The sequence below is a fragment of the Propithecus coquereli genome, unplaced genomic scaffold, assembly GCF_000956105.1.
Source record: "Propithecus coquereli isolate 6110/MARCELLA unplaced genomic scaffold, Pcoq_1.0 Scaffold48, whole genome shotgun sequence".
Taxonomy (NCBI): Eukaryota; Metazoa; Chordata; class Mammalia; order Primates; family Indriidae; genus Propithecus; species Propithecus coquereli.
Genome location: NW_012150618.1, coordinates 8,455,029 through 8,470,578, shown reverse-complemented (window position 1 = coordinate 8,470,578; position 15,550 = coordinate 8,455,029). Strand labels below are relative to the sequence as shown.

The window sequence follows — 15,550 nt, the reverse complement described above, 5'->3', positions numbered from 1 at the left end:
CATAGCAACAGAGAAAGCCTGTGAGCACGCTGGTTCATCTCTTCAGTCTCAACACTTTATGGTCAGCCCTTCATGTCAAAATGTTGTTTTTCCCACCAAATAACAACCAATCAATCAACAACCCCAGCAACAATCCTAATCTGAAATGTTTTCCTAGGTTGGTGCTTTGGGCCCTTCTAGTTTACAATGCTACCAACAACACCAACTTAGAAGGAAAAACCATCCAGCAGAAGCTCTTAAAAAATAATGAGTCCCTGGATGAGGGTTTGCGGCTATATACGGTGAATGTGAGGCAACTGGGTACGTGACTTTAATTTTTTTATAATATGCATTTGATATGACTGTATATGTGGGTTTAATTGAAAAAACAAACATATTCGTTATGTGCTATTCAATTATGTAAAAATAGTTTCTTCTGATGATGAAGTTCATCATAGTGGTGACATTGTAATAAATAAGTTGATGTAGCAAAAAAAAAAAAAAAAGGAATCAGCTCAGTACCTAGGAATCCAAGGGAATGAAGGAGGCAGAAGAGAGTTTATACTTTATTTTAGGGACATATTTTGAAAATATTAAGAGCGTGTACATATAAGCAAAATGCCAGAATAACCTTGGCCATCATTGGCTTCAGCTTTAGGGATGAAAAGAGTGTGTATATGTTCATATAGGAGCTCTAATGTGGTAGATATTATAGAAGGCACTTTCCTGTTATAAAAAAAATCTCCTTTTCTTACGTTCCCTGTCTATTTAACAATACCACTGTCTTCGCAGGAATAGGCCAGGAATCTGGGCGTTCTCTTGGACCTAGAATCAAGTCTCACCTGGACACGATTCACATCCTAATCTCCAGCCACACACGTGGCACTGCCTGCACTTCCCCAAACAGGCCGTGCTCCTTTCCACATCCTTTCTATGTCTTTGCCTACATGGCTCTTCCCTACTCCCATTGTCCACCTGATTGTCACCTACCTAGTTTTAAAGACAGCTCTCAAGTCACCTTTTCTATGAAGCCTTTTCAAACATCATCATGTGTTAATAGACATCACTGCCTTTGAGCCTCCACTTCATACTGTCCAGATACCTAGAGCATTACACTCATTAGAAGACCGTAATGTTTGACTGGATGTATTTATGTTCTTAGGTATATTTTCTTTAAATGATAATCTCTGGCTTAAAAATCATGTTTTAATTTTTCTTTAAACCCTTATTTCCCACCTGCCCCCAGATCCCAGCGCAGTCCCTGGGACTTGAATACTTGCAAAGTAAATGAATGAGTGAGTCTTGCTGGGAATAGTTTAGGAAGGCAAATGTTCAAAAATACGGACAACAAAAAGTAATTATTCTAGTAATTATTATATGATTAGGTACATCAGTCGAGATCAAAAGAAAAGAAAACATTGACACTTCACACTCAGGAGGTCGAAGCAGGGAAGCAAGTATTGCTCAGCCTCAAAGAGGGTGACTGTGACTGAGGTCAGAATCACAGTGTAGTAAAGAACCAGGCGTTTCCACTTCTGTGAGGAACCAGCCATCTCCATTGTGTCGATGTACATGATTACAGAGAACTCGTAGAGATGGGTGAATGCAATATTTAATAATAATGATAAACAGTTTCTGAGCCTCTGTGTGGAAATACTTGCTTCCTAACAGTGCTTTTTGGGGGTAGGGAAAGCACGGCCTGCTTCCCTTTTCCATACAGGATTCTCTGCAAAGAAGGAGCTTGACGAATGGTAGCTTATATGTGACTGAGGTACCCTAGGAGGACCAGCCCTTCTCTGTCTTCAGAGGCTGGAGGATCCCCCAAGACAACTCTCTCTGCTTACCTGGATGTTTAATTTATACCATTTAAATTAAATTCTGCATTTTATTATTTTTCTGCAAGTGGGTCTGTGGAGAGAAGTTTCTTCCTTCTACCAATTTAAAAATAAAAGGCTAAAATCTGACAATTTTAAAGCCCAGACTGTGAATGGGAAAGTTATTGGAATTTTCAATTGTTGACTGCAATTCTGGTTCCTAGTAGTCCGGCACAACTTGCTGTTTTTTCGTCACTGAAACATGAAGTCTTGTTGTTACTGACGTATTGCTGTTACTTTCATGTTTTTTAAAATGTAAAATCTGAATCCTTTATGTCATGACACTCTCCCAGAGAGTTTCAAGCAAAAAGTGGGATGATTCGGGGGTGAAGCAGTGAGGGTAAGACATGGAATTTGCTCACAGGTGCCTTCTTGCCATCTCCCCAGTAACTTCCAGGCAGTAGATGATCTCAGAGCAGCTGGAACATTTCCATAAAATATCCTCACAGCTCAATGATAATGCTATTGCTGCACTATTTTATAGGCTTCAAAAAGATCAAATGACATTTTGAATTTTTCAGGATTATTTTAATTTTCCATAGTGTTTAATTTTTGAATAAAACTTATTTTACTAATATTATCTGCAAATGATTTGCATTAGAACAGTATATATGTTTCATGTTTATCCTTGCATAACTTTTTTAATTTAATGGTTTTGAAAGATATAATTTTCATATCTGAAATGTATTAAATGTATATTTTTCCTAATTTCTAATTTTTTACAAATTGTGAACATAAAACACTAGTATTTTAGTATTACATGAAATAAATACCTAATTACCAGCATTGTCATTTTGCTTTCATCCTGCAACTCTAACCTCTAACTTCAAAGAATAGATGAATATTTCTCATGTCAGTTCTTATTTTCATGTAGCTATATGTCCTGCCGTGGAGGAACCCAAAGGCTATCACTGGCCAGCCATCCTACCTTCTGAATACAACCTCCCTTGTCCAGACAAGCCTGGCTTTTCTGTTTCACGGATATGGTAATACTTTCATTGACTCTTGCCAGCAAAGCTCCACAGTCATTTACCTTCCCAGAGTCACAGGGCCTGGTAGTTCTCATGCATTGTATTCGTTGAAAAGAAGGGCAGGAATCTCTGTGTATGCCTAAATCGAAAATAAAGATAAGAGTAGGTAGGTTACCCAGAAAGGCAATGTTTTCCTCCCAGCAATATGCTAATTGAGCCCCCTCCAAAGAAAGAATGAAGAATTTTGAAACCAGAGGGTAGCATCAGAGCAAAGCACCTTGTATATAGGTGAACCTAGCCAGCTTAGAGCCTTGGAACATACACCTGAAATTCCAAAACTTTTTAACTATTTGGAGTGATTATTGTTGGAGGTGGGAGAGGAGGCAAAGAGGGAATAAAGATAAGGTCCAGGTTGGGGTAATCTTCTGATGGAAAATGTCAGGGTATAGATTTTCCCTAAATGTTGAATGGACACCTCAGAGACAAGACGGTTGCAGGGATTTGCAGAACAGCAAGTCCAACCGTGTTCTTCACACTCCTCCCCACTCCCAATTACATTTTTCTTGGAGGGAATTCAGCAATGGAAACTGCTTAAGTGTAAATACTTTGCATCTACTGCTGTGTTTGATACTTGGTAGGGAGGAAAGAAGGGGGCTTTGGAGATTTATGGACTTGAGTTTGAAATACGACTCTACCTCTTCCTCGTGTGTGACCTTGGATGATTCTTTGACTTACCTAAATCCATTTCCTCATCTATAAAATGTGGATTATAATCTCCTTCACAGAGTTTTATGAAAGAAAAATTAGATTTTACCTATAAAATTCTTAAAGCAGTATTTGACCAGTGCATCCTAGGTTAGGATATAGAATATTGCTGGTATTTTGTTTCCGTGATGTCTGCTACAGATTTTTCCTCAGTAAGAATAAATAATATCAGATTTATTTCAACATATTACAGTTTTATTTACAAATTAAACTTACCTAACTATCAAGGCAAATTCTAAAACATATTAACAGATTTTATCAGTTATGATGTCATTTATACCAAATATTTGAAATATCTTTTTTGTTTCATAGTTATAACAATGCTACAGACTCATCTTCAGCCTACTGGGGGCCCCTTGATCTCTCCAACTGTTTAAGTAAGTGAGCAATTTTTCTTTAGTTCTCAAGAACGAAATGAAATGACTTCATGCTTCATTGTTTTCATTGTCTTCAGATCCGTTCCTCTGCTGTGTAATACTATTTTAATATTAAAAGTCAGGCAAATGATTGTTTCCCTTAAGGTAGAAAATACATTTTTTTCTTCATTCAAACTTTCTGTTCTGTTTGTTCTGAAAGAGATTGTAAATAGTAAGGAAATCCGAGAGAAGACTTAAAACAAATATATAAATTGATATTTGCATCAATGTTTTATAGTTTTGTATTGTTTTTAAATCGCAAATATATATGTATTCAGTGATTCTGGGGACATTTCTCTTAGAATGACAGGTGATCATTGGTCTCTCCAAGTTATTTGTATCTTACTAAAGAGAGAAGTTAGTCTCTGTGTATAAAGAAATGGAGTACTCTCAGCCATAAAAAAGGATGAATTAATGCCTTTTGCAACAATTTGGATGGAACTGGAGACCATTATCTTAAGTGAAATATCTGAAAAATAGAAAAACAGACACCGCACTTACTTGCTATTAAACTGGAACTAACCAATGGGCACACCTGTGCACAGATGGAAGTAAAACTCAGTGGAAATCAAGCAGGGGGGAGCAGGGAGGAGGGGATGGGCAAAAACCTACCTAACGGGTATAGTGAACACTGTTGAGGTGATGGCCACACTTATAGCTGTGACTCAAGCATTACCAAAGTGATCCATGTAACCAAAAACATTTGTACCCCATTAATGTTTTGAAAAAAATAAATGAAATATGAAGATGGTGAAAAGGGAGTACACACAGGAACCCCACTTTCCTGCTTCAACTATAAAGTGAAGTATCACACTATACTATGGATTCTTAGAAATGCACAAAATACACACGTAAAACTTTATATGTTATGTCTTCTACATTCTTTTTTTTTTTTTTTTGGTAGGTGAAGCAAATGAAGTTGCCAATCAGATTTTAAATTTGACTGCCGATGTGCAGAACTTAACCTCAGCCAATATTACCAGCATTGTGGAACAGGTCAAAAGGATTGTGAATAGTGAAGAAAACATTGATATAACACTTGGCTCAACTCTAATGAATATATTTTCTAATATCTTAAGCAGTTCAGACAGTGACTTGCTTGAATCTTCTTCTGAGTAAGTATTTTTTTTCTGGAGAGTAATATTAATATTTATTGGATACATGTATTATTATATATAATTTCTCATGTATCTGAATATTTTATGCCCAGACTTTATAATTCAAATCTCTATAACATGCATTCCCAAGGTCATTTACAGCATGAACTTAAAACTTCTCTATTTTATTTTTATTTTTTGAAAAATGCAATTTGCAAAATGATTATAGTTGTCATCTGGCAAGATATGTAAATAGTCCCAGAAAAGCATAATCAGTATTTCATTTTTTATTGAGGAAAAATTCTAAAAGTTTAGTTAACCAAGGTTATACAATTCAATGTGTATACAGTTACTTCATTTAGTGTATTAATATGAAGGTGTTTAACTTTTTGTTTATTCCTTCCCTTTAACCACATTTCTTTGATGAAAAATTTTTATTTGTTAAAATGTATTTTCTCACTTTTTCTACAAGATAATAATTATAAACATTTTTACAGTGTCTTGCAGTTCACAAAACACCCCGTTATTTCCTTTGATTCTCACTAAGTTATAAAGTAGGGAGGGTATTTTTCATGTGAAGAAAGAGAGGCTAATGTGAAAGAAAAACAGTATTTTTTTTTTCATTTTTCATTTTTTATTTTTTTAGAGGCAGTGCAGGGTCTTGCTGTGTCACCCAGGCCAGAGTGCAGTGGCACAATCACAGCTCACTGCAACCTCCAACTTCTGGGCTCAAGCGATCCTCTTGCCTCAGCCTCCAGAGTAGCAGGGATTATAGAAACATGCCACCATGCTCAGCTAATTTTTTTTTATTTTAATTTTTTGTAGACACAGGTTCTTGCTATGTTGCCCAGGTTGGTTTTGAACTCCTGGCCTCAAGTGATCCTCCCTCAGCCTCCCAAGTGCTGGGATTACAGGTGTGAGCCACCACACCAGGCCAAAAAACAGTATTTATTCAGAATAATTTAGTTGTTGATTTTCTTTAAGGCAGATATTTCTCTTGAGGATACATCCATCACTGTGATTCTATGTTTTAATTGATGTTATTGTGTTTTGGGGTAATTTTGTAAATATTCATGTTACGATCAGAAAATTTAAATACAATTTTATTTGGTTTGTATTTCGCCATGCAGCAAAGCATATATCTTTAGTACCTAAAACATTGTATTACTTAACAGGGTATTGTTGTCATTTCTTTAGAGCTTTAAAAACAATCGATGAATTGGCCTTCAAGATAGACCTAAGTAGCACACCACATGTGAATATTACAACTCGGAATTTGGCTCTTGGAGTATCATCCCTGTCCCCAGGAACAAATGCAATTTCAAATTTTAGCATCGGCCTTCCAAGCAATAATGAATCGTATTTCCAGGTAATGAACCAGTATTTTCTTTAATTTTAATTAATTAACTAAAGTATAAAAACTTGCTGATCACTTAGCAGTGGCTGCTTCAAAGAGATATTGGTCCATGAGGTGGCAATCAAGTCTGAACATTGCCTAAGTAACTGTAGCAGTAGCCACAAGGTCTTGTGGAAGCACACAGGAGGTACATTTTCATAATCTGGATGGCAGAGGTGGTCAGCTAAGCTTCTACAAGAGGTGATCCTACAGCTAGGTATTAAAGCATGAGTAAGGGCCACCATCTTGGGGGTAAGGGTGAGGGTCAGTTCAATCTCAAAAAAGAGCTTTATTAAGGGCCTGAAGGTAAAAAGAAGCAGGAAGCATTCTCTTTACTAGTGATTCTCAAAATGAGCATTAGAATCTCCTTTGAGGACCTGTTAAGATAGATTGCTGGATCTTAACCCCAGAGATTCTAATTTAATCAGTCCTGGGTAGGTACCCCAAATTTGTACTTTTAGCAAGTTCCCATGTGTTGCTAATGCTGCTGGTTTGAGGATCACACTTGGAGAAGGAATGATGTAGAAGTCCAGGAATGGCAGGTGACTGCAAGGCAAGAAAAATAAGCTGGGGCAAGTTTAATAGAGTTTCTTTGACAGGTTCAGGTGACACTTCAGCCAATAATTTTCAAGTTCCTACTGTGTGCCAGACAACTTTAGCCACCAGGGCAAACGAAATGAACGAAGCATTGTCCTTGACCTGGCAAAGTTTGTGGAGCATAATACTTCTTTAGCTGTAGAGATAGAGCAAACTGAAAATATAAAAAGTCTGCAATCAGCAAATAGAGAAGACCTTTTTTCTCCTGTATACTAGGGGCTCTTTTGAGTAATTCTGTTTCATATTTTAAGTGGAAACTCGATCAACCCCAGTCTCATTCCAAGACCATTTTCAAGAAAGCTCTCTTTGGCCTGAGCTACGATTTCAGGAAAAATGATCCAAGAGTATTCATAAAACTTCAGTTGTTGCCTCTTTGCAGAGATAACTCAGTCTTTGCAATCAGCAAATTAATTTCAAGCTCTTTCTTTTTCTCTGGTAGTTATTATTTTTCACTAAGTGTTTTGAGAAAACCTCAAAATCTGATAATAGTAAATGTAATTTTTATATTTGGAAATGTTGACTGATTTATAAATATCTCAGTTTGCGTTAGTTAAAACCAACACATTTTCTCCTTTTGTACACGTGAAAAACCCAAATGAGATCTATGGCTCTGTTTGTAATGGATTTATCCAGGAGTTGCAATGACTGCTGTAGAGATCAAGGGAGGTCCCAGTCCTAGCTAACTTGATACTTGGCAATTTTTCTCTCGACTTACTCAGCATGTGGATTAAGTAATCATTACCATGTAGTTGTGATTACTTGACCAATATATCTCTCTGTGTGAGACAGATGGATTTTGAGAACAGACAAATGGATCCACTGGCTTCTGTAATTTTGCCTCCAAACTTACTTGAGAATTTAAGTCAAGAAGATTCTGTATTAGTTAGAAGAGCACAGTTTACTTTTTTCAACAGAACTGGACTTTTCCAGGTAAGCATTCACTGAATTATTTTTCAATTGCAAATGAAGTTTCTTTGCTCAAAGGTAAAAGTTGAGATTCTTTTGATATGTATCAGGGGTTTAGAAAAATTAATCTGTATTTTTAGAAATGAAAAATTTTAACATAATTGCTTAAATATTTTATTTCAGATAATAATATGCTTAATAGAATATTCCAGTTTTTAAAATAAATCAAATACTAGGCTAGGATTTGCATGATACAATTTGAAATTGAATTCGTGAAGAAGTTACTATTTGTTATTCCTTTTGTTAAATATTTTATGTTCTCCAGTCATTTAGACCTTTAAAGAAATTGTACACCAAAGGAAAGGATTTTTTTTTTTTTTAATTTAGCAGGAAGCTCTGTTTACATAATGAACAGCATTCTTGGCTTTAATCAGTTTTCCCATTAGTATTTCAAGTGACCCTTGGCCTTCACACATCCGCAGAGTTAGGTGGCATTGTGCTGAGCACATATTATCATTTTTATTGGCATCATTTCTAGATACTAGAAGGTCCATTGCCAGCAAACACTGGTAACCTCTGGTTGCCTTTGTAAATACAACTCAATCTAGAGCAGTTTTGCTGAGCCCTTTCTTAAAAAATAAAAGTTATCTATTAAGTTCAAGATACCAGTGTATAGCAAACAATGTGAGCTATATAGGAGAAAATAGCAAATCTCAGGCCAAGTAGAATTGTTTCTAATAGATCTGTCCTATACATCATGTGTAGAGGAATGGCCAAGCAGGTTATAGATAAGGAAAAGGAATACCATGGAATCATTGACAGTAATTAATTCCAAACTTTAAAAATTTTATTAACAAATGATTTAGGAACAAGCTATATAAAAATTTTATAATTTATATATTTTATATAAAAACACATAATTTACTAGATTTTATAGCTATGACCACATACAACTACATTTGTTAAAATTATTGTAATTCAAGGCTTACAACGTCACCTTTAAAAACAATATAAAAAATGCAATAGGTGTCCCGAAATGTGAATGGTACAGAAAGGAGGTCCAGTTCAGAGGCCAGGTTTAGCCCTATGGGAAGAGTTTGAGACGACTCTCAGAGTTGTAAGGATCTGTCATTGTTTTATTTTTAGTCTTTTCCACATCATTTTGTCCTTCTCCTTTGGCATCTCCCAAAGTTGATAATAGTAGGAAACATGTGCGTTTGGTTTTTAAAGTAAATTTATAACAAAGTGAAAAAACGTTAAGGGTTCTATGGTAGTCCCCTAACATGGTGGGTAAGATGAGTATTTTTTGATAAAAGCCTGGGTATCACCAACTAATAGGTGACTTTACTGATAGTGACCACCACAGAAAATTAATAAAAAGCTGTATTTTGGATGCTGAGTTTTGTATGGAATTCAAGAAATCCTGCAATTATTCCAAGACAACTGATTCATAAGCTGAGATGTAGAGAGAAATTCGGGAGGTTTGACAAGAAACACAAGGGGAAGAAAAAAAACTAGAGGTGAGCTTGCTGGAGAGAAAGCCTATTGGTCCAAATCATTGTGTGGCACAGATTCCATTTCCTGACAGCCTTATCGCTGAAGTGGAATCTGCAGATAACTGGCAAGCATCCAATCATAGAAGAAGGTAGAAGTTCTGCATGGCACTTTAATCCAGTAGAATTACATTTAGGTGCAAGTTAGTAAACATGTCAGGCTATTGGCATGGGTGTGAAAGACGGATTGCTTTTTATTTTCCATACCATACTTCCTTCATACTTCTGTAAAGGAAAACAATTTCATCTATTTTCTAGAGTAGGGAAATGATCTAATTGTGTCATAACTTTTTATGAGTTTATATTATTTATGAGTTTGCATTGTTTCAGATGTTAAGTGGCTGATATCAGTCACCGCAATCAAGAATGGAGTTTTATGAACATTGCCTTACAATATTGGCTCGTAATGTCCCCTCGATGTATTTATTATAATAAGGGAAATTGCAAAGCTCCTTCAGGAAAGCCAACAATTGGATGTTATAAACAGGATGTTCTAGAATTGAAGATCTTAAGTGTAAAAATTGCTGACAGTTTGCTTATTTTGGAGCACCAAAGGAAAACAAGAGTGTGTCCTCCTAACACACGCGATTTTGTTTTTCTTTAAAAGGATGTAGGACCCCAAAGAAAAACCTTAGTGAGTTACGTGATGGCGTGCAGTATTGGAAACATTACCATCCAGGATCTGACAAATCCTGTTCAAATTAAAATCAAACATACAGGAACTCAGGTAAGAAAATGCTACCGGTAGCAATCGAACAGAGGCAGATTATTTCAGAGAATGGTCAGGCCTTTTTCCCTACATGATAAAGAGTAACTGGCCCTTTTTGGGAGAGAGAAGAAATGGAGAACGCTGGTCAGGGTGTGCTCTGAAGTCACAGTAAAGGGCAACAGCTGGGGGAAATTTATCTTATCTGGGACTTAATATTCAGCAGGAAAAGGGCTGCTGTGTTTAAGAAACAACATATATTACTTCCATAAAACAAGCCAAAAGAGAAATGGAAGGTCTGACTTAATACTTAATATTCAGCAGGAAAAGGGCTGCTGTGTTTAAGAAACAACATATATTGCTTCCCATAAAATAAGCCAAAAGAGAAATGGAAGGTCTGACTTAATTTTGAGAGGTTAGCTTATTTAAAATCTTGGCAAATATTACTTTTCTTGTTGCTTCACTACCCTTGCTCTCATTTGTTTATTTGATAAAATTAGTTGGGGGTTCTTATTGTCCCAGAGGGCCTAGGAAGAGGTTTTTGTCACTTTTGTAGCAGGTCCCTGTCATGATTCTCCATTGATTACGTAGGCAGGAAGGTAGGCAGGGAGTGAGGACTGGAAATTAAGTCACCTAACAGCCTCCTTTGTCACCAACCCCCTGAGCCCTCTTTGTGCTACACTTTGGCTTCATTTGTTTCAGCCCCTTCATCTATGAAGGAAGATCTTTTTTATCATGGTGAAATATACAAAACCTAAAATTTAACATTTTGATCATCTGTACAGCTCTATTCTTGTTGTGCAGCCATCACCACCGTCTACCTCCAGAACTTTTTCATCTTCTCTAGCTGAAACTGCGTTCCCATTAAATACTAATTACCTATTCTCCCTTTCCCCAGCCCATAGTAACCAACTTTCTACTTTCCAAGTCTATTAATTTGACTACTCTCAGTATCTTATGTAAGTGGAGACATACAGTACTTGTCCTTTTGTCACTGTCTTTATTTCACTTAACGTAATGTCTTTAAGATTTATCCATGTTGCAGTCCAACATCCATGTTGTGTCAGAATTTCCTTCCTGTTTAAAGTCTGGATAATATTCCATTGTATGTATATACCAGATTTTGTTTTTCCGTTCATCCATCAATGGATACTTGGATTTTGACTCTTGTGAATAATGCTGCTGTGAGCATGGGTCTACAAACATCTCTTTGAGTCTCTGTTTTTGATTTTTTAATGTAAACGCCCAGATATAAAGGAGGGTTTTGAAGATGATGTGTGAAATTGTAATGTGAAGAGCTGTGCTAAATGCCAAGAATGATGGTAGAGTCAGTATTTAGTGATGTGACATTCATAGTAACCTACAGATCAATGATAATATGATTCCTCATGAGGTTATAGTTGATTTTCACTTGAAGTCTCTATGAGAGAGATCCCCCCAGATTCTAAATTGCCTGACATTTTCAGGTTGTATTGGCATAGCTCACGCTGATCTATTTCTTTGTGAAACCCTTGGCATTTTAACTCTTTTGCCATATTTAAATCATGGCATTTTAAACACAGTTTCACATGTTTATTCTTATGTTAATATAGGAAGTGCATCAGCCCATCTGTGCCTTCTGGGATATGAACAAAAACAGTAAGTTTTAAAATATTGGTTGTCTTAATATAGATAACAACTGAATTTTAAACATTGTTAGACACCCCCGTTTCCTTTCATTCCACCCTAAACCAGAGTGAGTCACAACGTAAGTGTAAAATGGCAACTGAGCTGCAAAAGTTAGTTTAGGTAGCTTGGGAAGTCGATTCTAAGTTCTGTAACTTTTTAGTCATTGCAAGAAGAAATAGGCAGACTTGACCCTGTTTTCTTTTTTATTAATATTGGAACAACCTCTTTGATTTCAATTATTCATAAAATACAGTACACATTTTTATTGCCACTTTTACATGAACATAGACATACACTTAGTCTCATTCTTCTAGGACACACCTGAGGAGATTATTTGACAGGCACAAGGCATACAATTTGAAGTCCAGATTCCAGACCTCAAATTATAAGGGGGATGGAGAAGCAGACTAAAGGAATGTAAATATAGGAATGGTTATAATGAACATGTATTCCTTGAAAGAAATTAACAGGCTCCAAAATAATATTCAACAGTCAAGAAAGGAAGGCAAAATTAAGGGATAAACAAATAATTCAGGATAAGATGTAGAAGTCTCTTTGAGGGGAAGTATGAGGGAGGAAAGCCCCATTGCCTCTCCCCTGGGGGTCACTGTCCCTCAGGGTCCCTCATTGGGATTATTGTGGCCAAATTCATTCTGCTGTCAATGCAGGCTTGCTCTCCTGATAAAAAATATAGTCTAAAAGTGGCTAAAACTTCTCTTTTTGATAGTCTTCATCACAACTGGACAGCTTTTTTTTTTAAATTAATTATTTGGTTTTGAGTTGCATAGTTTTTACTCATATATATAGTAAAAATATCGCCTTGTATCTTAAAATATTATTCAAACAAATAGATAAAAAAGTTCAGCAATATATGAATTGCTCTTATGCCATTTTATATCATAAAAGATGTATTCAAGCCATTTATAATAAGCTATCAGCATCCATGACTGCTATGTACATAACAGCACATTCTAAGAAAGCAGACCTTCTTTGTTATGTCTTCACAAAAATGTAGACTGACCTTCCAAAAAAAAATGTGTTGGTCTCCAGAGAGTTCATTAGCATGTAACATATTTGAAAAGGAGTATTCTGTTTATAGAAATTTATTTTAAGATATGTTAAAAAATTAAACTTGAATCAAATGTTTTTCGAACCCCCGAGGCACTCAGTGGTACATAGTTTGAAGCCACTGACCAAATAATCTCTACCTGCCCACCCAGTGCTAACATGCAGTGATTCCAGGAATCTTTAATAATAATGTCTTTTTTACAAATAAACTCTGTAATGTAGAAGAGACTGAGGCCAATTTCCCTAAAGGTCTCACCCATTATTGAGAAGACACTGACCTGCTGTGATTTTCACACTGTTTCTTGATTCCTTCAACAGCAAGTGTTGGAGGGTGGAACATGTCAGGATGTGTTGCACACAGAGGCTCAGACACAAGTGAGACGGTCTGCCTGTGTAACCACTTCACACACTTTGGAGTTCTGATGGTAAGCGGGGGAATTTCTAAGCTCGTTTGGACCTGATATAATTTTGGAAAGCACACTTCCTTTTTATGAGTCTACCTTTTTAACTTATGTGTTCTTTTAATTGTTTCCTGATCCTTTTCATCTGAATCTTGATTCTTTTTTTTTTTTTTTTTTTGGGACAGAGTCTCACTGTGTTGCCCGGGCTAGAGTGCCGTGGCATCAGCCTAGCTCACAGCAACCTCAAACTCTTGGGCTCAAGCAATCCTTCTGTCTCAGCCTCCGAGTAGCTGGGACTACAGGCATGCGCCACCATGCCCGGCTAATTTTTTAGATATATTTTTAGTTGTCCGATTAATTTCTTTCTATTTTTAGTAGAGACGGGGTCTCACTCTTGCTCAGGCTGGTCTCGAACTCCTGAGCTCAAACAATCCGCCCGCCTCGGCCTCCCAGAGAGCTAGGATTACAGGCGTGAGTCACCGCGCCTGGCCATTGAATCTTGATTCTTAATGAAGAATCTAATTAGCAGAGATCATATATTAAAAATATGTGAAGGTATTATAGAAAAGAACTTTCCCTTTTTTTCCTTCTTGTAGCATTAACTGTGACGATAAATAATACCAGAAACAAGAAAATCCCGGTGAAACCCTTGGGTTAAGGGAGAAACAGTAAAGGAGGCAGACAGGGAATCAGAGGGGTGGGGAGAGAGGGAAAGTTACAGAAGAAAATGTCAGGTGTTATTTACATGGAAGGGAACTGTGAAAAGTGAGGTCAAATTTTTTTCCTTATGTTATCACTCAGTGTGTTTGAATGTCACGTTGTACCAGGTACTGTGCCAGGCGATCTCCCTCCTGGAGATTGCAGCCTGTTGGGACAGACTGGTGGCTAGGATGGGGATGGAGGCTTCTTCAGTCCTGCAGGAGAGATGGTGGGTGTGATGAGTCTCTCACTCTTAGGCCTCCACATCAGTCTTTCCTTCCTTTCTTCCTTTTTCCTTTCCCATGGCCCTGTTTCATTTCTCTCATTAGCCAGCTTGCCCGACAGTTTTAAATAAAATTAGATCACATCCATGTGTTTTTTCATCCTACCAAATTTTCAAGACCCACTCCACATCCAACAACTTGTTTGAATTCATCCATAGACTTATACCTTTACCTTTTACCCGGTAAACTTGTGACTTTGCACACACCTTCCTGGGGTCCAGGGGACCCTCCGGATTGGACTGTAGCCATTGTTTCTGATTAGTCCCCACAAAGGAACCAAACCACATTTGTTTTTTAATGGGAGATGGGAGTACTGTGAGCCGAGGCAGTAAAGCTTTTCAAATTAGAATCACAGACATCAGGTTGTGTTTATCACCTCCCTTACATCTTACACCCTTCCTCCTGCGGGGAGCGGGAGGAAGCAGCCGGGAGACGTGGGATGTAGTGTTTGGCTCCTGCATCTATGTAAATGACCACTGTCGTGTGGCAGCGCTGCACGTTGTAATTTTCCTGACAGTCAAGTGCATAAGTGCTCTCAGGGATAAGAACAAATCATTTTAAAAGCTGACAAGTCATAGAAAATAACTGTTTAACTTCCTAAAATATAAATATTTTTCTGCGCTCTTAGAGCATTAAAATAAACAATTAAACTATAACATGTTTTCCCTAAGTAATTAAAAAGGAAAATTTAGTTTCCTTCCATGTTCTCTTTTCTCCAAAAGTGACAGCAGGCATTCTTTCAGAAAATACTTATTTTGCATGTTTACTCATTGAGGTGTATAAGCTTTAGCGTAATTCATTTAAATATTTCAGGTGTGTACGTGTGTGTGTTTGAGCATGATGTGTGTGTTGTAAGTCAAATATTAAATAGATAATAGTAACAAAATTCAGGCCGTGTGCGATGACTCACTTCTGTAATCCTAACACTTTGGGAGGCTGAGGTGGAAGGACCTCAGGAGTTCAAGACCAGCCTGACCAAGAGTGAGACCCCGTCTCTACAAAAAATAGAAAAATTAGCCAGGTTTGGTGGCATGTGCTTGTAGTCCCAGCTCCCTGGGAGGCTGAGGCAGGGGAATTGCTTGAGCCCAGGAGTTTGAGACTCCAGTGAGCTACAATGACACCACTGCACTCCAGCCTGAGTGACAGAATGAGACCCTGTCTTTAAAAAAA

General features: G+C 37.1%; 1 protein-coding gene across 1 annotated transcript in view; it reads left to right on the top strand.

The window, feature by feature from the left end:
- Nucleotides 1-15,550, top strand: part of ADGRG6 (adhesion G protein-coupled receptor G6) — a 152,224-nt gene that overhangs the window by 112,856 nt on the left and 23,818 nt on the right. Inside the window, exons 9-18 of the mRNA XM_012655523.1 lie at nucleotides 158-300; nucleotides 2,728-2,839; nucleotides 3,902-3,966; nucleotides 4,910-5,120; nucleotides 6,300-6,471; nucleotides 7,885-8,025; nucleotides 10,162-10,281; nucleotides 11,853-11,898; nucleotides 13,315-13,421; nucleotides 14,225-14,325. Coding sequence (XP_012510977.1) covers nucleotides 158-300; nucleotides 2,728-2,839; nucleotides 3,902-3,966; nucleotides 4,910-5,120; nucleotides 6,300-6,471; nucleotides 7,885-8,025; nucleotides 10,162-10,281; nucleotides 11,853-11,898; nucleotides 13,315-13,421; nucleotides 14,225-14,325 — 1,218 coding nt within the window. The remainder of the gene's footprint in view (nucleotides 1-157; nucleotides 301-2,727; nucleotides 2,840-3,901; nucleotides 3,967-4,909; nucleotides 5,121-6,299; nucleotides 6,472-7,884; nucleotides 8,026-10,161; nucleotides 10,282-11,852; nucleotides 11,899-13,314; nucleotides 13,422-14,224; nucleotides 14,326-15,550) is intronic.